This window comes from Bos javanicus, chromosome 16 (assembly GCF_032452875.1).
Source record: "Bos javanicus breed banteng chromosome 16, ARS-OSU_banteng_1.0, whole genome shotgun sequence".
NCBI classification, from domain to species: Eukaryota; Metazoa; Chordata; class Mammalia; order Artiodactyla; family Bovidae; genus Bos; species Bos javanicus.
This window is the reverse complement of record NC_083883.1, coordinates 21673598-21694425: the sequence shown is the minus strand read 5'-3', so window position 1 is coordinate 21694425 and position 20828 is coordinate 21673598. Positions and strand designations below refer to the sequence as shown.

The window sequence follows — 20828 nt, the reverse complement described above, 5'->3', positions numbered from 1 at the left end:
ATGCATTTTTTACACACAGTTGATTTATAATGTTGCATTAGTTACAAGTGTACAGCAAAGTGATTCAGTTATATATATTTGTATGTATATATTCTTTTTCGTTGTAAGTTATTACAAGATAATAAATATCTTTTCCTGTGCTGTACAGCAGATCCTGTTGCTCATCTGTTTTATGTAGAGGAGTATGTACATATTAATTTGTATGCATTTAAGTGTGTGCATTATAATACATGTTATTTACATTTAAGAATTAAATACAAAGATGTTGTTCCTAGCAAATACCATCTTCTCAACACTAATTAAGTAAACCTCTTTTTTTTACATAAAATTAAATATATTTGCATTTGTGTAGTATTTGGAAATGAGACTCAGTGGTCTAGTTCTTCAGAAAGTTGTTTTTTTCTATTATAAAGATACTTTTTAAATAGTCGTAAAATTCTAGCAGAGGAACTATGCCAGACTGAAAGAAGTAGTTCATTCTTACCAGGAATTTAATTATACTTTTGGTCCATGCAGTTGTGTCTTAGATTTTGAGAACTGTTACATTCTGCATTTCAGAGTGGATGTCTTCAAATGAAAACATCCCTATTATTCACTGCCTTTTTACAGACTCACCTGTGACTGGTTTTGGTTTTAAATCTCCTTTCAGGTGACAACTCCGGGCCCAGTCAGTAACAAGAGAATGGTTCACTTTTCTCCAGATTCTCATCACCACGAGTGAGTGTGCACTGTATAATCTTGTTGGACTATTCTGCATCTTTTGGGGGGGGAAATTGGTAACTATTGCTAGTAAAGACGGTTTAATTTAAATACACCTTGAAAAAGAGTAAACATCATCTGCCAATAACAGTAGTCTAATAGAACAATTTAAATGAAACCCATGGCAGAAATTTAAAGAAAGGTTTTTAAATACTGTCTCTCTTTTACTTGTGATAAAATTTGAAATTCATGTGTTATTGAAATTCATAGATTATCTTAAAGCATTTACACTTTCATTACATTAAGTAGCATCAGGCTCTCACTTCCTTCCTCCCACAGTCCTTTCTAAAGTATTGAAATGAAGAGTGAGTGATTCTTTCTCTCATTAATTCTGTACCCTCTGCTCCTGTCCAACATGAGCTGTGAAGGACCCAGAATGTATTTTTCATTTAACAACAAAAAGAAGAGACTAATTTACTAGATAATTGAAAAAAAAGTAAAGCTTTGGCTTAGTGAGTTTGGACATGAATTTGAGCAAACTCTGGGAGATACCACAGCACAAGTATCCTGATGTGCTACAGTCCATGGGGTCTCAAAGAGTTGGACTCAACTTAGCGACTGAACAACAGCAAATTAGTGAGTTATGGGGTGGCTTTCTAGGTGCTGATTCTGTTTCTAAATACATCTTTGTTGGAAAACCTTAAATAAGTTGTGTATTTTGTCCCAATACCCTATTGTCTCCCATGAAGCTGGTTGAACTTGAGAAAGGCCATTAAAGTATGGAGTGATATGAATTAATTATTGAATGAATTTTTTTCTGGAAAACAATTATATTAGTACCCACTAGATCCTATTTTTTTAAATCTACTTTTGTAAAATGGGAGTATAATTGCTTTATAATATTGTATTAGTTTCTGCTGTACAACAGTGTGAATCAGCTACATGTACACATATATCCCCTCCCTCTTAAATTTATTTACTTATGTAAGACATAAATTATTTGTTCATATGTAGCTTAATTTATAAATTTTGTTAATATAATTTATGTGAGATAGGATTATTTATATAAATTATTTTTATATATTTATTTTTGTAGCTTACAATATCACAATCTTCCCTTTTAATAGCTTATCTTATTCATTTTTTATTATCCTATAAGACCTTCTCTATTTTTTTCCCTCAAACAGAAAAGAAAAATGGATAAAGCATTTTTTAATCTCAGAACGACAACCATTTGTATGTTTTCATCTCAGTCTTTGTTCTGATATAAAACCAATACTCAAGAAAATAGATCTGGAGCTATATTTAAGTCAAAAATTACATTTGATAAAAATGTTCAATGCTCTGAGGGCAAACGATCTCTTTATCACCATCATAGCCTGGTACTAGTTACTGAATGAGTGAAGACATGGAAGTTTGTATTTAAAATAGGACAAACTTGGTAATGTCAGTCGAGTGTTTCGTCTCAAATTAGCAGGTCTGACCCTCATTTGTAATACCCTGACATCCTTCCACACCCATCTCCCAGTGGTTCTCAATCAATTAAAAAAGAGTTTCTGGGGATGGCACTTAGATGCCACTGTTTTCAGAGTTTCCCAGGTCATCCCAGGGTGTTTCATTACCATTCTCTCAGTGCTCAGGATAATGTCAGTCAATGACTAAAGTGGTCTACAATGGTCATTGTACTACCTTGCACTCTACATGCTACTAGTCCACTTTATTTTAGTAATCTCGTCTGACTCCTCTTTTCCATATCCTGCTCCATTATTTTAACTAAAACTCCATTATATTGTATACGTATCTTTCTGCCTCTGTTCTCTCACTATTTCAGTACACACTACTTACTTCTGCTACTTAATTTCAGTTCTGATCCTTTTATTCCCCTATGAAAACTTCCAGTATTCTTCTTGACAGCAGAGAAACCTTAGCATCTGATTAAACACCTTCCACATTATGGCTCCAGTTTCCCGTCAGCTTGTTCCATTGCCTCTCCCTCGGAACACCCGCGTTCCGGCCGTCTGCCTCTGTTCCCTGAATATAACGTACTCTGCTTCACTGGCTTCTATAGCCACTGACTTTCTTTGCTCAATTCATTTCTTCCTACCCATATCTGTCAAAACCTTATTTGTTATTCAAGGCTGTTTGAAAAACCATTTATTTATAAGATGTACTAGGCACAAGTAGCAGAATATGAAATTAACACTAGCTCAGACCAAAATGTTTTTTTTTCCCCTCTCACATGAAAAGTTAGGAGGAAGAAGGTTCTAGAGTTTGCCACTAGCCATAAAGATATTATCAGGGACCAGACTGTTTCTCTTTTTCTGTTTCATCATCTGTATTAGTGTACTATTAGGGGTATTGTATCAAAAGGCCACAAACTGGTGGCCTAGAAAACAAATGTATTGCCTCATAGTTATTTTCTTTTTCCATACTTTTTATTCTGTGGCAGAATAACATTCCTCTTGTGTTCTTGTACTCTCCCTTTAATTTTTTATATTTAAAAGTTTTTTTTCATTGACGTATAGGTAACACACAGTGATGTATTGGTTTCAGTTACTGAAGAGGCTATCTTCTCCCATTGTAAGCTCTCACCTCCTTTGTCATAGATTAAGCACCCGTGTAAGTGTGGGTTCATTTCTGGGCTCTCTGCTCTGTTCCCTTGATTTGTGTAACTGTTTCTGTACTGTACTGTTTTGATTACTATAGCTTTGTAGTATAGTTTGAAATCAGGGAGCGTGAAACCTCAAGGTTTGCTCTTTCTTCCTTAAGAGGGCTTTGACTGCCTCACATTTCTGAAGGCTGGACGTTCACAATCAAAGTGTCAGTGGGATTGGCTCCTTCCAAGGGAACTGAAGGAGAATCTCTCCCTTGTTCCCCCTTGGCTTGTGGTTTACTGGCAACCTTTGTCCTTCCCTGACTTTTGCTGCATCGCCCCAGCCTGTGCCTCCAGCTTCCCACAGCCTTTTGCCTGTACCTGTATCTGTGTCTGACTTTCTGCTTTTTGTAATGACACAGATACAGATATATAACAGCATTTTATAAGGTTGTATTGAATTAGGGCCTACCCTAGTGACCTCATCTTAACTTGATTACCTCTGAAAAGACCTGATCTCAAAATAAGATCATGCGTTTTTTGTACTAGGGGTTAGGACTCCAACATATCTTTCAGGGGCATGCATTTCAACATAGCATCTTCCTGGTCTTTTTCTCTTACATACATATTTACTGCCTCATAGTCTCAAGATGGTTCCACATATCATGTCTACATTCAAGATAGGAAGAAGAGGAAAGACCAGGCCAAGCAGCTTTCCTCAAGAAGCAAAATTTCAAAATCACTCACCCACCTTCCCTTAATTCTCATTGGCCAGAACTGGGTTACTAAGTCACCTAGTAACCTAGTAAAAACTGCAAGGGAGTTTAGGAATATAGATATCTAGCAGAGGTTTAAATCAGGCATGATAGGTTACTTGAGTATGGCACATGAAAAAATGAAAGTCTTAGTTGCTTACTCATGTCCAACTCTTTGGGACCCCATGAACTGTACCCCACCAGGCTTCTCTGTCCATGGAATTCTCTCTATTCTAGAGTAGGTATCCATTCTCTTCTCCAAGGGATTTTCCTGACCCAGGAATCGAACCCAGGTCTCCTGCATTGCAGGCAGATTCTTTCCCATCTGAGCCACCAGGAAGCCCCCTAACAAAGTAAGGATTAGAAGAGGAAACTATCTGTTGCGTAGAGCTAACAAAATGTGTCATATTTAGCTCATTGACTTTTTTAACACACACTCTTCCTTCCATGCATACATACCATGTGAAATGCCTTTCTTGCCTTTTCCAAAGAAGACCACTTCAAAGTCTCATCCAGTTACTTATCTATCTCAAAACCTCATCGAAGTCCTCCAAGTGACATGAAATGTCAATCAGATCTGGCTATGGCTCCTTGTAGTATGTGGTATGTAGTATAAATTAAAGATGCCTGCATACAAAATATAGAATTGCAGAAAATACAGGGTACTTCACAAAAGTTCTGATTTACTGAAGAAAGCACTCAGTACTCAGTTTTTGCCACAACACAGACATCCAGTTTGGCAAACAGTCCTGATTTGCTTTCTTGGAGGACTTCCTTGTATTTATACTGTAAGATCACAGCTGATCTGTCCATTGCAGGAGATGCCCTTTAAGGATGCTACACAGTTTTTGCAATACATTTCTCTTTTCCTTTTCAGCTTTAATGAGGTATAATTTACAAATAAAAACTTGCAAAATATTTAAAATGTACATCATGATAATTATACGTACATACACACACATTGTAAAAGAATTCCCACCATCAAACTAATCTATCCCAGTTCACATATTTACTTTTTTCTTTTTCCTGGTGAGAACATTTAAGATCTATCTCCTGACTTCCCATCATACAATATTAATTATAGTTGCCATCAGTGTACATTAGCTCCTCGGGCTTTATTCATCTATAACGAAAGTTTGTGCCCTTCTATCAGCCTCTCCCTATTTCCTCCACCCACTCCTCACCCCAGCCCCTATCAACCACCATTCTAGTCTGTTTCTACAAGTTCAACTTTTTTTTTTTAAGATTCCATAAATAAATGATATCATGCACCATTTATATTTGTCTGTCTGGCTCATTGTACTGAGCACAATGCCCTCCAGGTTCATCCATGTGATCATAAATGGAATTATTTCCTTTGGTTGTTTCCATGTCTTGGCTATTGTAAATAATGCTACAGTGAATATGAAGGTGCTTATATCTTTTCAAGTTAGTGGGAAAAAACAAATTTGTCAAGCTAATGATTTTGCTTCCTTTGGATAAATACACAGAAATGGTACTACTGGATGGTATAGTAGTTCTATTTTTAATTTTTTGAGGAACATTTATATTATTTTCCATAGTGACAGTGCCAGTTTGCATTACCACTGTCAATGTAAAAGGGTCTGCTTTTCTCCACATCATCACCAGCATTTGTTTTTCTTGTCTTTCTGATCATAGCATCTTAACAAGTGTGAGATGTTCTTATTATGGTTTTGACCTACAGTCCCCTGATGATTCGGAGAAGGCACTGGCACCCCACTCCAGTACTCTTGCCTGGCAAATCCCATGGACAGAGGAGCCTGGTAGGCTGCAGTCCATGGGGTCGCAAAGAGTCGGACACGACTGAGCGACTTCACTTTCACTTTTCACTTTCATGCATTGGAGAAGGAAATGGCAACCCACTCCAGTGTTCTTGCCTGGAGAATCCCAGGGATGGGGGAGCCTGGTGGGCTGCCGTCTATGGGGTCTCACAGAGTCGGACACGACTGAAGCGACTTAGGAGCAGCAGCCGCAGCCCCTGATGATTAGTGATGTTGAACACCTTTTCGTGTACCCATTTGGTCATTTGTTTGTCTTATTCGGAAAAAACATCCATTCAAATTCTTTGCCCATTTTTTAATTGTGTAATTTGGGGGTTTTTTTGCTGCTAAGTTGTATGACTTCCCTGTGTTGTGTATCTTGGATATTAACCTTTTATCAGATGTGAAAGTGAAGTGGAAGTGTTAGTTGCTCAGTCATGTTTGACTCTTTGCCATCTCATGGACTGTAGCCTACCAGGCTCCTCTGTCTATGGGATTCTCTAGGCAAGAGTAGTGGAGTGGTTTGCCATTCTCTTCTCCAGGGGATTTTCCCAACCCAGGGATCGAACCTGGGTCTCCTGCATTGCAGGCAGATTCCTTACCGTCTGAGCCACCAGAGAAGCCCATTATCAAATATATGATTGCAAATATTTTCTCCCATTCAGTAGGCTGCCTTTTCATTTTGCTGATGCTCCCTTTGCTGTCATCGAAGCTTTTTAGTTAGATGTAATCCCACTAGTTTATTTTTACTTTTGTTGCCTTTTCTTTTGGGGTTAAATTTTTAAAAAATCGTCGCCAAGACCAGTGTCAAGGAGATTACCCCCCTACATTTTCTTTCAGAAATCTTAGGATTTAAGTTTTATGTTAAAGTCTTTAATCCATTTTGAGTGTTTTTTGTGTATGGTGTAAGATAGAGGCCCTGTTTCATTCTTTTGCAGACGGCTGTCAGTTTTCCTAGCACCACTTATTATAGAGACAGTCCCTTTTTCTTTGCATATTCTTAGCTTCTTGTCATAAATAACTTGACTATATATTCATGAATTTATTTTTAGGCTCTCTGTTCCATTGATCTATGTGTCTGTTTTTAACCACTATCATACTGTTTTGATTGCTGTAATTTTTGTGCAAATATATATATATATATATATATATTCAGTTTGTATAGTTTGAAAATAGTTTCAAATCAGGACGTGTGATAGCTTCAACTTTGTTCTTCTTTATCAAGATTACTTTGTATATTTAGGGTTTTTTGTGGTTCCACAAATATTTTAGGATTTTTTTTTCTTCCTATGAAAAATGCCATTTGAATTTTTATGATTCCCTTCAATCTGTGGACTGTATGGATATCTGTGCATAGTATAGATATTTTAGCAGTATTAATTGTTCCCCCTCATGAATACAAAATCTCTTTCCATTTATTTGTGTCTTCTTCCATTTCTTCCATCAATGTTTTATTTTATTTTTTTTCATATGTGGCCACATGACTTTTTTTTTTTTAAGTTAATTTTTTTTTTAACTTTACATAATTGTATTAGTTTTGCCAAATATCAAAATGATTTATAGTTTTGGGTGTATAGAAGTTTCACCTCTTTGGTTAAATTTATTCCTAAATGTTTTACTCTTTTTGATGCTGTTGTATATGGGATTGTTTTCATAGCTTTTTTCTCTGATACTTTGTTGTTAGTGTATCCAAACACAGCCAATTTAATTTATGTACACTGATTTTGTGTCCTGTAACTTTACTGAACTTGTTCATTTGTTCTACTAGCTTTTCGGTGGAGTCTTTAGGATATTCTATATATAGTATCAAGTCATCTGCAAAGACAGTTTTACTTCTTCTTTTCTGATATGGATGCTTTTGCTTTTTTTTTCTTGCCTGATTTCTCTGTCTAGGATCTCCTATATGTGTTAAATAGAAGTGGCAAGAGTAGTAGGCATTCTTGTCTTTTTCCTAATCTTAGAGGCAGAACTTTCAGCTTTTTACCATTGACTGTGATGTTAGCTTTGGACTTACCATATATGGTCTTTACCATGTTGCAGTACATTCCTCCTATTTGTTGAGTATTTTTATCATTAAAAGATGTTGAATTTTATCATATGTTTTTTCTGCATCTATTAAGATAATCATGACTTTTATTCTTCATTTTGTTAATTTGATGTATCACATTTATTGATTCAGTTCAGTTCAGTTCAGTCGCTCAGTCGTGTCTGACTCTTTGCGACCCCATGAATCGCAGCACTCCAGGCCTCCCTGTCCATCACCAACTCCCGGAGTTCACCCAGACTCACGTCCATCAAGTCAGTGATGCCATCCAACCATCTCATCCTCTGTCGTCCCCTTCTCCTCCTGCCCCCGATCCCTCCCAGCATCAGAGTCTTTTCCAATGAGTCAACTCTTGGCATCAGGTGGCCAAAGTACTGGAGTTTCAGCTTTAGCATCATTCCTTCCAAAAAATCCCAGGGCTGATCTCCTTCAGAATGGACTGGTTGGATCTCCTTGCAGTCCCAGGGACTCTCAAGAGTCTTCTCCAACACCACAGTTCAAAAGCATCAATTCTTCGGTGCTCAGCCTTCTTCACAGTCCAACTTTCACATCCATACATGACCACAGGAAAAACCATAGCCTTGACTAGACAGACCTTTGTTGGCAAAGTAATGTCTGTGCTTTTGAACATGCTATCTAGGTTGGTTATAACTTTCCTTCCAAGGAGTAAGCGTCTTTTAATTTCATGGCTGCAATCACCATCTGCAGTGATTTTGGAGCCCCCAAAAATAGAAGTCTGACACTGTTTCCACTGTTTCCCCATCTATTTCCCACAGTTGTTAATTTTTTTGGATGGTTTTTGACTACTGTTCAATCTCCTCCCTAGTTATTAATCTTTTCTAATTTTCTGTTTTTTCATGATTTCAGTTTGGTAAATTGTGTGTTTCTAGGAATTTTTTCCATTCTTCTAGGTTATCTGATTTGTTGGAGTACAATTGGTTATAGTATTTTCTTATGATCCTTAGTATTTGTTGTGTGATCAGTTCTAATGGCTCCTCTTTCATTTCTGATTTTACTTATTTGATGCTTATTGATGATAGCTTTCTAATCAAATTTTAATTTTTAGTATTATCAAAATATATTTACGTTTGTTCAGTTAATTGTGTACCAATGAGACTAGTCTCGTGTAGGAGATGCTCTTGGTTGTCTCACAAATCTTTGTGATTAGCCAAGCCACCATCTTTGTTCTCAGTGGCTCCTAGTAATTGAGGGTGTGCCAAGATCATCAGTGTCCAAAAGGGAAGGATTACAGGCAGCACCTCAGATACAGGCTGATTATAAGCCAGACTCTCAGTCAGCAACTGGGAAAGTATGTAGCTAAGCCCCTTCCATGGAAAAACAAAAATGGATGTTTTGCCTGCTCCCTCTGCACTCATCTTGAGGGGACACTGTTTTGCCTGCTCCCTCAGCACTGATCTTGAGGGGACACTGTTTTGCCATAAGTGGACATGGTTCCTGTGCCTGTTTAAAAACTGCTTCTTTGTTTGCTGTAGTCCTGTGGACCAGTGAATGCAAGCTCCATTGGCTGACAAAACCAGGAAATCCAGGGGTCTGTCTCTCGGGTGGCAAGTACAAAAGCAGGGCACCAGACCTGTGTACAAATTCCTCCTAGAGAAGTGCTGGCAGCCTGTTTATATTTTGCAGCGAGCAGGAGTGAGAAGGCAGAGGAAGTGCCCACCACGCCCTGAACTCTGAGGAGGCTCACAGATGCATGCTAAATATCACTGTAGAACCTCAGACAGCAGCTTGTAAAGTGTGCAGTCAGAACTGTTCCAGGAAAAGACTGGAAGATGGACATTTCTGCTCCCTGTGGGCTAAGCCTTGAGGGATAGCCACAGCGAGTGCTCACGTGACCATTAAGAACTGCTTCTTTCTGCTACACACCTTTGACTCTCAGAACTGGATGCTTTGGGTGGGAGTCTTAAAATTGCCTCTCTTCCACCTTAGAAAAAAAAAGATGCCCTCTCAGTTCTAATTTTATTTTGGCACATTGCCCTGAGGTTTAAAATCCTCTTGGGTTCCAAACAGGGGGTCATTCATATTGTACTGATATTGATGTTGACAGATTAAATCAAATGACTAAGTCACAAAGCTTAATGCAATTTAACTAGATAGTTTCTAATTCTTTGTTTTCAGCATCTGGTAGATGATTTAAAATACCCCTGAATCTTGAAGTCATTGTGTGATATTTTTAGGCATAAAACTCTGAAGGAGTTCAATAATCAAGTGATGGTTTTAACCAAATTCCTTTTATTTTATTTCCATTTACCAATTTGTGTGAACAAGGTTTCTGAGCACTCAAGGTATTAAAAATACAAATAGAATTGATGCCAAAGTAATATTCATCAATGGGTACATGAATTAATTTGGGAAAAAGCTTATTAATGATAGTTTTCTAATAAAATTTTATTTTTATTTTTAGTATTATCAAAATATACTTATGTTGGTTTGTATGTTTGGTTAATTGTATACTAATGATAACTTTTTCAGATCTTAAGTAATTGATGGTTATCAACTAACAGCAATTATTATTAGCTTGACTAACTTATAAACTTCTTAAAATTTTTGTTCCAGTATTATAATCACAAATCTTTAAGAAAATGTTATAGGCGTGTATGTGTATATATGTGTATGTATGTGTATATATATGTAAATATCTATGTGTGTGTATATATATATACACACACACACAAATGTGTGTGTGTGTGTATTCCCTGAAGAGGGGAATGGCTACCCACTCCGGTATTCTTCCTTGGAGAATTCCATTGACAGAGAAGCCTGGCAGGCTACAGTATGTACGATTGCAAAGAGTCGGACACAGCTGAGCACGCAAAAGTGTCAGGTACGACTTAGAAGTTGAGCACTCAGGCAAATATATATGTGTGTGTGTTGCAGAATACTATGATAGGGTAACTAAGAAAAAGCTTTCAAGAATAAAATTATATTACATTAGGATACACTTCTGTGAGGGAGTGAATTGGAAATTCAAGGAATTGCAGGAGAAAATTAAACCATGTAAAATTTTCAACTTTTAAAGAAATGCCTTTCCTAGTATCTTTTTTTAATGGATTGATGGCTGGTGTAAAAAGCACAGTGATATTTAGATTCCAATGTATATATTCAAAGAGTGGTGCAATTATTTGACTTTAAAATATCAATATATATATGTAATATAAAATGAGTCCTTTACAAATATTTAGATTACAGTGAAAATTTTAGATGTCTGCATAAAATATGCAAGCAGAAGATATTTTCATAACTGTTTCAGGCACTATGTGCTCAAAAATGGTTGGAGGTCACTCTTTTGGAGACCCCTGTCAGGAAAAAATAATGAAATATCCTACAAATAATGGTTTAAACAGGTAGCTGTTTAGTATACTGACATAATCAGAAATCTAGAATTAGAACATTCTAGAGCTATTGAGGAGGCCATAACAGTATCTGCTACAATATCCTTCAAAAAATCTTTTTTTTTCCCCTCAAATTCCCACCAGCAATTCTCAGCACCTTCTCTATTCTGCCTTTAGGTCTTTATTTCTACTGGATTATAATATTTGTTACATTATTTTCTAGACTGTAGTTATTATATGCATATAATTCCTTTAACGGACCATGAATTTGCTAAGGATAGAAGCTTTTTCTTTTTCTTAAATTTCTCAAAATATACAACACAATGCACATATCGATAGTCATCGGCTCAGGACTTCCCTGGTGGTCCAGTGGTTAAGAATCCACCTTGCAACGGCAGGGGTCACAGGTTCAATCCCTGATCAAGGAACTAAGATCCCACATGTGGTAGAGCATCTAAGCCTGCACACCCCAGCTAGAGAGAGCCCACGTACCACGGTGAAAGATCTCACATGATGCAACAAAGATACCATGTGCAGCAGCTAGGACCCAGTGCAGCCCAGACCCAGTGCAGCCAAATAAATAATAAATTAATTAAAAACTCATTGGCTCTGCGATCAAGGTTATCAAGTTCCACTACTGCCTAGTAATAAAGAGACAACCCCAGTTCCCTTCCTGATGCTTGCACAGGGCATAGGGAAGGCATAGATGAACTGTGGTTTTGTGTAATCCTACTGCACTCTCCTCAGAGCTGTAGTAACCACCTGAAAATAGTCAGTTAAAATCACCTTTAGAAGCTTCTTACTGGATAGTAGGCGATAACTACGACTCAGTTGATGACTCCTCTAAGTCTGTATTTGTTTTGTTTTGGAAGATGAACTACAAAAAAAGAATCTGATATATGAATCTCAAATTTTTTACTTCATAGAATTTCAACAATTTTATTTTTAATAAATGTGGGGAAATATTTTACAGGTTCTACTGCAATAGCATTTGGGAATTTTCAGTACCAGTGATTGCATAGTTAATAAAGTTTGGTGTGGGGGACTTTGGAAGTGTCAAATCTAAGAACCAGAGCTGCTGAGCTAGGGAAGAGAAAGGGATAGTTTTTTAGGGTTTGTTTTTTTTTTGGAGTATATTTGCTTTACAATGTTTTGTTAGTTTCTTCTGTATAGCAAAGTGAGTCAGCTATACGTATACATTCATCCCTTGCTTTTTTGGATTTCTTTCCCATTTAGATCACCACAGAGCACTGAGGAGAGTTCCCCGGTTATGCAGCAGGTTCTCACTAGTCATCTATTTTATACATAGTAGTGTATGGTTTTAAAGTAATAGAACAGTCCCCAGCATGGGACTCAGTATGGAATAACTCACCTCACTGGAAGTTTTCAGTGCAGTATATGAGAATAGTGGAGCTAAGTCATTAAAATTTGAATAGTTTCCAGAAAGATATTTTACAAAATTTCAGGTATAAAATAAGATTACTTGTAGAAATCTGATGAACAGCCAACTTTGCTGCACTCATGTTAGATTATGGAGCCTTGGTTTTAAAGGTAAACTCACATGTGCTCTGTACAGATATTAAAAAGCCTTGTAGAGTGTCATAACTATAAAACTGTTATTATTTTCACTATACTACTTGTTTTGTGTGCTATGCTTAGTTGCTCAGTCGTGTCCAACTCTTTGTGACCCTCTGCCAGGCTCCTCTGTCCATGGGGATTCTCCAGGCAAGAATACTAGGGTGAGTTACCGTGCCCTCCTCCAGGGGATCTTCCCAACCGAGGGATCAAACCCAGGTCTCCCACATTGCAGACAGGTTCTTTACCATCTGAGCCACCAGGGAAGCCCATACTACTTGTTTTATATTCCATCTAATCATTGTTTCCGTGGAACATGTACTTCTGTGTTGAAAGTCCAGTTGTTAGTAATATACGATGATGTGTGTGTGTTCATTCTCTCGGTAATGTCTGATTCTCTGCAACCCCATGGACTGTAGTCCACCAGGTTCCTCTGTCCATGGAATTCTTCAGGCAAGAATTTTGGAGTGGGTTGCCATTTCCTCCTCCAGGGGATCTTCCCAACCCTGGGATCGAACCCGTGTCTCCTGCATTGCAGGCAGATTCTTCACTGCTGAGCCATCGGGGAAGCCAATGATATATGATAAGTTTCTTTTAATTAAAAATATAATGCAGACAAATGAAATATTCATTAAAATAACTATGGAGAGGTACACAAAATGTGACAAGAATCTCAGTCTGACTAAAGGAGAGAAATTAGTCTCTAATGTCTGATTAAAAATAACATGCTAACTTTTGAAATTCACACTTAATTATTGGGTTGACTTTTTGAAGATACAAGTATAAAAATCTGCAAAATAAAAATCATTTTATGACTACCTAGTTTTAAAAAATATCAAACGTATCAAACGGATTACTTTTTATTCACTCCATTTTCCTTTATATACTGACTGTAAGTGGTCCAGAATTTTTTTCTTTCCAATATTTTTCTAATTATTTATGAGATACTTGTTTTTAAATTGAGTAAATATAATTTATTAATTGATTTTTACATTGATACTTAAATTTTGCATTTATTTCATTTGAAAGTCTAGGAAATTTATGTGAGAAATTGTGTGTAAATCCAAACTTACTTTAAATGCACACAAGTAACTGCTTACAATCCTATGATAAATTCCTTTATAAAGCAGATATTCACCCTTTATTTTATCTTCTGTGTAAATATCGAGTTTGCTTAATGTAAGATTTGCCCAGATTAAAGGTTAGGGTCATTGGGAATACATTAACATACGTTTACAGTTTGTAATTTAGCATCTATGTCTCTATGGCAAAGATAGCTTCAGCTTTAGATGGTGATAAATAAAACAGACTGGATCAATTCCTCTTCTGATTTGCTGTGATTCCCTTGGAATCTTGCTATGTCAAGGACATTCTTAAGTGAAACTGGCTTTTTTTTTTTTTTTTTGGCCCTTGCAAGTTCATTGGAGTGAGGAATGCAAAGACCTCTAGTTCAGTATTCTGGGGACCTCCTCTCTCCAAACCAAGACCAGACTTCTCTCTGCCGCCCAGGGCTGCATAGAATACACTTTGAAGACAACATTTTGAAAATCACAGGCAGAGATAGAACCAAAAGCACCAAATTTCATGTGTCATCCTAGGTCACGTGTGACGGTGCTGCAGAACTCCCTGTCAGTGTCTTCTACACTGACACACGTGCCTTGGTCTTTTGGCATCCTCAGTTATAGTTGCTACGAGGATGTAGTTCTTACGTGCTCTGTGGCTTCTTCTTAATACTCTCTCTTCTCACCTTTATTTTTATTTCCATTTCTTGACCCTATTAAAGGGTATTGAGTTAGGAGTTTGACTGACATTTCTTCTTCCCCATTCCTCTCTCTCCTCTCCTAAAGTCGCTCAGTCGTGTCGAACTCTTTGCGACCCCATGGAATGTAGGCTACCAGGCTCCTCTCAGTCCATGGGATTTTCCAGGAGTGGGTTGCCATTTCCTTCTCCAGGGGATCTTCCTGACCCAGGGATCGAACCCAGGTCTCCCACATTGTAGGCAGACGCTTTACTGTCAGAGCTACCAGGGAAGCCCTTCCTAAACACCCCTAAACATAAATAAGTTATACACTTATTCATACTTCCGAGTCTCTTCAGTAAAATACTGATGGTTCACAGGGAAGATGTTCATTGTAAATTATATACACTTCCAAAGCTAGTTCAAATTTTCGATGATAACCTATTTATACTAGTGCTATCCTATAGAACTTTCTGCAGTAATGGAAATGTTCTGTATCTGCACTGCTGATTATGGTAGCCACTAAACATGTGTGTCTAGAGCACTTGAAATGTGGCTAGTACAACTGAGGAACCTAATTTTTCATATTAACTTAAATAGCCATATATGGCTAGTATCCATATTGTTGTTGTTTAGTCACTAAATCACGCCCAACTCTTTTGCAACTGCTCCTCTGTCCATGGGATTTCCCAGGCAAGGATACTGGAGTGGTTTGCATTTCCTCCTCCAGGGGAGTCTTCTTGACCCAAGAATCGAACCCAAGTCTCCTGCATTGGCAAGCAGATTCTTTACCACTGAGCCACCTGGGGAGTCCCAGTATCCATATTAGAGAGCACAAATTTAGACCATGATGTGTTCACAGCACACTAAGCATAAAATTATGCTGCTGAGTCAAAAAATAGAAGCTCTATATAAAAATAAAAATCTGTATTATAAACTGCTGTAGCTCTTTCCTTCTGAAAAGTACATGTTTAGGAGAAGAGAATTTGAAGTTGGTTTTGTCCTTTTGCATAGGTGTGATATTATTTGACTTCTCACAAAATCCTATACATTTCTGCTACTTGTAGTTCAATCCCATAGGTGGGAGCAAGGGATTAAATGAGAAAGAATTAATGTGGAACTCTGCATCTGCAGAGATTTTAGTTCAAAAAACTTTGTTCCCTAAAGATTTATTATCTACTTCTTACTTAAAAGGAAAACAAAAAACCAAACCCCCCTTCTACTCCACAGTTACCGACTGCATTGCTCTACTAAAAAGAAGGCTGTAGAGAGGGCTCCGTAGGTGATGGCTATTCCCATTATCAACGGGGTGGTGGTTGTTGTTCAGTCGCTTAGTTGTGTCCAGTTCTTTGTTGCCCTGTGGACTGCAGCACGCCAGGCCCCCCTGTCTCTCAGCATGGTAGGTGAGGCTTAAATGAAGTCACGTGTCCCAGGCTTAGTTCTTAGGCATCCCCCAAAGGCATCCATGTCCCAGAGGGAGAAGAGAGCCCAGAAACCACAGTTAGCCCCTCGGAATCTTGAGAACAGACAGACCGTGCAGCCCTGTCTCAGCCTGACCACCCAGGGCAGTCGATCAGTTTCATTCTTTTTGTGCCCCTTCCTCCCAGATGTGTCTTTCACTGTTAACCCCCTCGTAAGTCTCCTTGGGAATCTTGGCTCTGGTGAAATAATCTCCTCTATAACATCTTCCTCTTTCATGCCCTTCGTTTCCTCTGCTGTCTTTATATAAATCTGACTCTTTGGCTTTCAAGGACACTGTTTCCTCTATATTTCCTGTTTTGCTTATGTTTTCACTAAAAAATTAAGGAACTTTTATGTTTCATGAGGACATTAATAAAGAGCAAAAAAGGAAACAGAACAAAAGAGATAGACTTCCCCTCCCCCAAATTGCAATAACTGAAGGCAATGAAGGAGAATGGTGGTTAAGAATATAGGGTGTGCAAGGAAACCAGAATTGAAAGAGACACGTGTACCCCAAGGTTCATCACAGCACTGTTTACAATAGCTAGGACATGCAAGCTACCTAGATGTCCATTGGCAGATGAATGGATAAGGAAGCTGTGGTCCATATACACAATGGAATATTGCTCAGCTATTAAAAAGTACACATTTGAGTCAGTTCTAATGAGGTGGATGAAACTGGAGCCTATTATACAGAGTGAAGTAAGTCAGAAAGAGAAACACCAAGATAGTCTATTAACACATATATATGGAATTTAGAAAGATGGTAACAACAATCCTATACCCAAGGCAGCAAAAGAGACACAGATGTAAGGAACAGGCTTTTGGACTCTGTGGGAGAAGGCGAAGGTGGGATGGTTTGAGAGAATAGCATTAAGCATGTATATTACCATATGTAAAATAGATGACCAGTGCAAGTTTGACGCATGAAGCAGGGCCCTCAAAGCCAGTGCTCTGGGACAACCCAGAGAGATGGGTCGGGAGGGCAGTGGAAGAGGGGTTCAGGATGAGGGGATATGTGTGCACTCGTGGCTGATTCATGTCAGTATATGGCAAAAATCATCATAATATTGTAATTATCCTCCAATTAAAATAATTAATTAAGAAAAAAAAGAATACAGGGTGTGGAATTGGACAGACTTAGTCCCAATCTTGACTCCAGCCAGCTCTGTGGCCTTGAATAGCACTACAACTCTTCCATAAGGTTGTGAGGTTTGAATGAGTTAATCTTTGTATGACCATTAGCTTGGTTCCCTGTACATATCTGACATTTATTATGCTATTTTCTTATCACAGCCTGGTCTTCTTCCAACTCTTCTCTTTTCTTATGCTCACTGTCCTCATACTGTAATAAAGATTGCATTCCAAAACGCCTCCACTTTCTGCATCGTCCTCCTTGAGGCTCCCTCTTCTTTCATTTTATTCTCTGTCCTTTATTATATCATCTCCAGTCTCCTCACTGTGTATGCGTTTTCTATGCTGCTTAACAAATTACCCCCAACTTAGTGACTCAAAGAATACCCATTTACTGGCTCACAGTTCTCTTGAGTACTGTAATCAAGACTCTACGTGCTGACAGAACAGTATACAAATAAATCAACATAAGAGAATAGAGAATCCAGCAATAGACCCACTTTAACAGCAGTATGCTCGACTGATTCTTTAAAAAGGATAAAATCAATTCAATGGAGGAAGAAAAGCTTTTCATCAAAATTTAAACTTTTGTTCTGTAAAGCACCCTATTAATAAGATGAAAATATAAGCCACGCACTGGGAGAAAAGTATTTGCAAATCACACATCTGAAAAAGGCAGAGCTCAGCTGGGTGCCCTGCTCGGTGTCTGATAAGGTTGAAGTCACAGCATGCATCAGCTATGTTGTCATTTAGAGGCTTTTTTAAAAGGAGTCCACTTCCAAGTTCTTGAAGGTTGTTGGCAGAATGCAGTTCCCTGCGGCTGTACTACTGAAGTCCTGGTTTTCTTGCTGACGACACATCAGCCAGTGATCTCTCTCAGTTCTTGGAGGCTCCTTTCAGGTCCTAAGAACATGGTCCTTCGACTACAAAGCCAACTATGGAGAATCTTCATGTTGAAACGCTCATATTTTGAATCTTTCACCAGGAAGAGTTCAGTCCCTTCAAAGAATCACCTGCTTAGCTTAAGCCCACCAAGAATGATCCTCCTTCCTTAAAGCCAGTTGTGTCATAGTACACACCCTAATTATAGCACTGATTATCCCATCATAGGCGTGGGTCCTTTCTACACTCAGAGAGCAAGCTGTACAAGGATATGGATCACTGGGGGTCTTCTTAGAATTCTGCCTGCCATCCTGCTCCATAAACTCCTAACCTGGGATGAATCAGTCCATCTACCCACCGCCATAGCTCGTCCACTGAGCACTGCTGAATAAAATCACAAAATTATGTGATTTGTTGCTACACAGATATATATTAATAATTTTGAACAGTAGATCTTTCGTCAGTGCTTTCCCATGACCTTCCACAACAACATTTCCTGTTTCTCTTGTCCCCAAAAAGTTATTCTATGTCCTGTCACCAAGTCCCTGTAATAAGCTGCCCAAATCCTCTCCCCTGCCCCGAGAACTTGACTTTGTCTTCAACTTTCCAAAGTAAGGCTATTAGTCCACAAATTTGGATGAACTTTTCCAAATCAGGTAGCCAGAGTATTGAAGCTTCAGCTTCAGCATCAGTCCTTCCAGTGAAGAAAAGCCGACTCATCCAAAAAGACCCTAATGCCGGGGAAGACTGAAGGCAAAAGAAGAAGCGGGCAGCAGAGGATGAGATGGTTAGATAGCATCACCGACTCAATGGACATGAGTGTGAGCAAACTCCAAGAGATAGTGAAGGACAAGGAAGCCTGATGTGCTGCAGTCCATGGAGTTGCAAAGGGTCAGATACGAGTTAGCTACTGAACAACAACAACAATCCAAATATACCTTCTTTGGCTCTCCTTTTTCTTAGTATTAGAGGAAAAGAGCTTTCCTCTGTCCAGGACTGATTCCAGCATCTCTGTGTTCTGATTGGAAGAAGTTTGTTTTTGTTTTTTTTTCCTTCCAATAGCTTCTTTTCTTATATACTACATTTTTAAATTTTAAATTTAAATTTTTAAATACTTCTTTCTATTTCTTTCTGATCTTTCTCATACTTTGAAAGCCTAACTTCTAGATAGCATGAATTATCCTACGCCCACTTCACTTCTTCACATCCCATTTCTTTTACACCCACTTATATAACACTATAGTTCAGATTCTTTCTACAGCACTTCCTGGAAACTTTTTTGGGAAAGATCACCAAAAACTAGCAAAGGAAGAAAAACAGGTTAACTCTCAACTTTGGGAGGGGCAAAAATAAAAATTCAGCCGCAGAAAGTGTTCATGTAGTCGTAATATCTGTACTCACTATTGACTAATCAAATGTGGTGTGTATAACTTGAAATAGAGGATTGGGAGCTACGAAAGAGCTAAATTTACAGTAAATAGAAAGTCACTTATTAATGTCTAAAATTAACCACAGCATGCCAGTATAACCATATTCTGTAGAAACACATCATTAAATACCAAAAGAAAATGCAGAGTCAGTGGTCTCTCTAAACAGAGCTTAGGGGTTCAGGATAGATGAAACAATGCTGTTTTTCAGACTTTTTTGTTGATTTGTTTCATTTAAATGCATGTATGCATTTGATTTTTTTAAACATTTTTCTTTAAAGGAAAAGGCACAGTCCAAGCAGAGGGGAAATTTTTCAGGCAAGTTTTCAGGGAACTGAACTAAATGATTAGTTTCTGGTTGCTGATTAATCCACACGTCATTTACAAATACCAGTAAGTGTCGATTCCCACAACAAAAGTGGAATCTGACCTGCCAAAGGGCATCAGTGTCTATGAGCTTGAAAAATAAATGTTCAGGTAAGAGCATAGCCACATCCTATTAATGTCGAGGCTGTTTATTCCCAGGTTTTAATACCACAGAGGCCAGAGAATACATAGAAGTGTTGGAGGGAACCAGGAAATGTGCTCATTCAATGTAAACCCCTTTGTCCTTTGTACACGAGCACCTTGGACAAATAAACATCTCAGCCTCAGTCATTCTTGCACCTGGAACATGAGCAATACCTTGTAAGGTTTTTCTGAGGATAGAAAATAACACATACGTGTCACGTGTCTGTAGAGTGCGTGGCACATGCATGTGTTCAGTACAATGGTTCATGAAAAAATAAATAGCATTAATAATGTTGGGGGCTTCCATGGTGGTTCAGATGGTGAAGAATCTGCCTGCAATGCAGGAGACCCAGGATCAATCCCTGGGTCAGGAAGATCCCCTGGAGAAGGGATGGCAACCCACTCCAGTTGTCTTGCCTGGAGGATCCCATGGACAGAGAAGCCTGGTGGGTTACAGTCCATGGGGTCTCAAAGAGTCAGACACGACTGAGCAACTAACACACACCCACACGCAATCATAATGTTAATACCGTTCCCTATATTTGTGGGGTTTTACTGGTTTTTTTGAGCTTCCCAGGTGGCACTAGTGGTAAAGAACCTACCTACCAATGCAGGAGACTTGAGAGATGCAGGTTCAATCCCTGGGTTGGTAAGATCCCCTGTAGAAGGGCACGACAGCCCACTCCAGTATACTTTTCCTGGAGAATCCCATGGACAGGGGAACCTGGCGGGCTGCGGTCCAAAGGGTCACAGAGATTCAGGCATGACAAGCGACTTACCATATACGCGTGCACACTGGTTTATTTTCCACATTCTCTTTCTCAATTTCCTTGATGTTTAGTTAGTTTCTAAGCAGAATACTGGTCAGAGGACTGAGCA

General features: G+C 38.4%; 1 protein-coding gene across 4 annotated transcripts in view; it reads left to right on the top strand.

The window, feature by feature from the left end:
- The window catches only part of GPATCH2 (G-patch domain containing 2), a 194183-nt gene that overhangs the window by 112354 nt on the left and 61001 nt on the right, over window positions 1–20828 (top strand). For all 4 annotated transcript variants that reach the window (XM_061382203.1, XM_061382202.1, XM_061382204.1 and 1 more), the window contains exon 6: window positions 650–717. In XM_061382203.1, the coding sequence (XP_061238187.1) occupies window positions 650–717 (68 nt within the window). The remainder of the gene's footprint in view (window positions 1–649; window positions 718–20828) is intronic.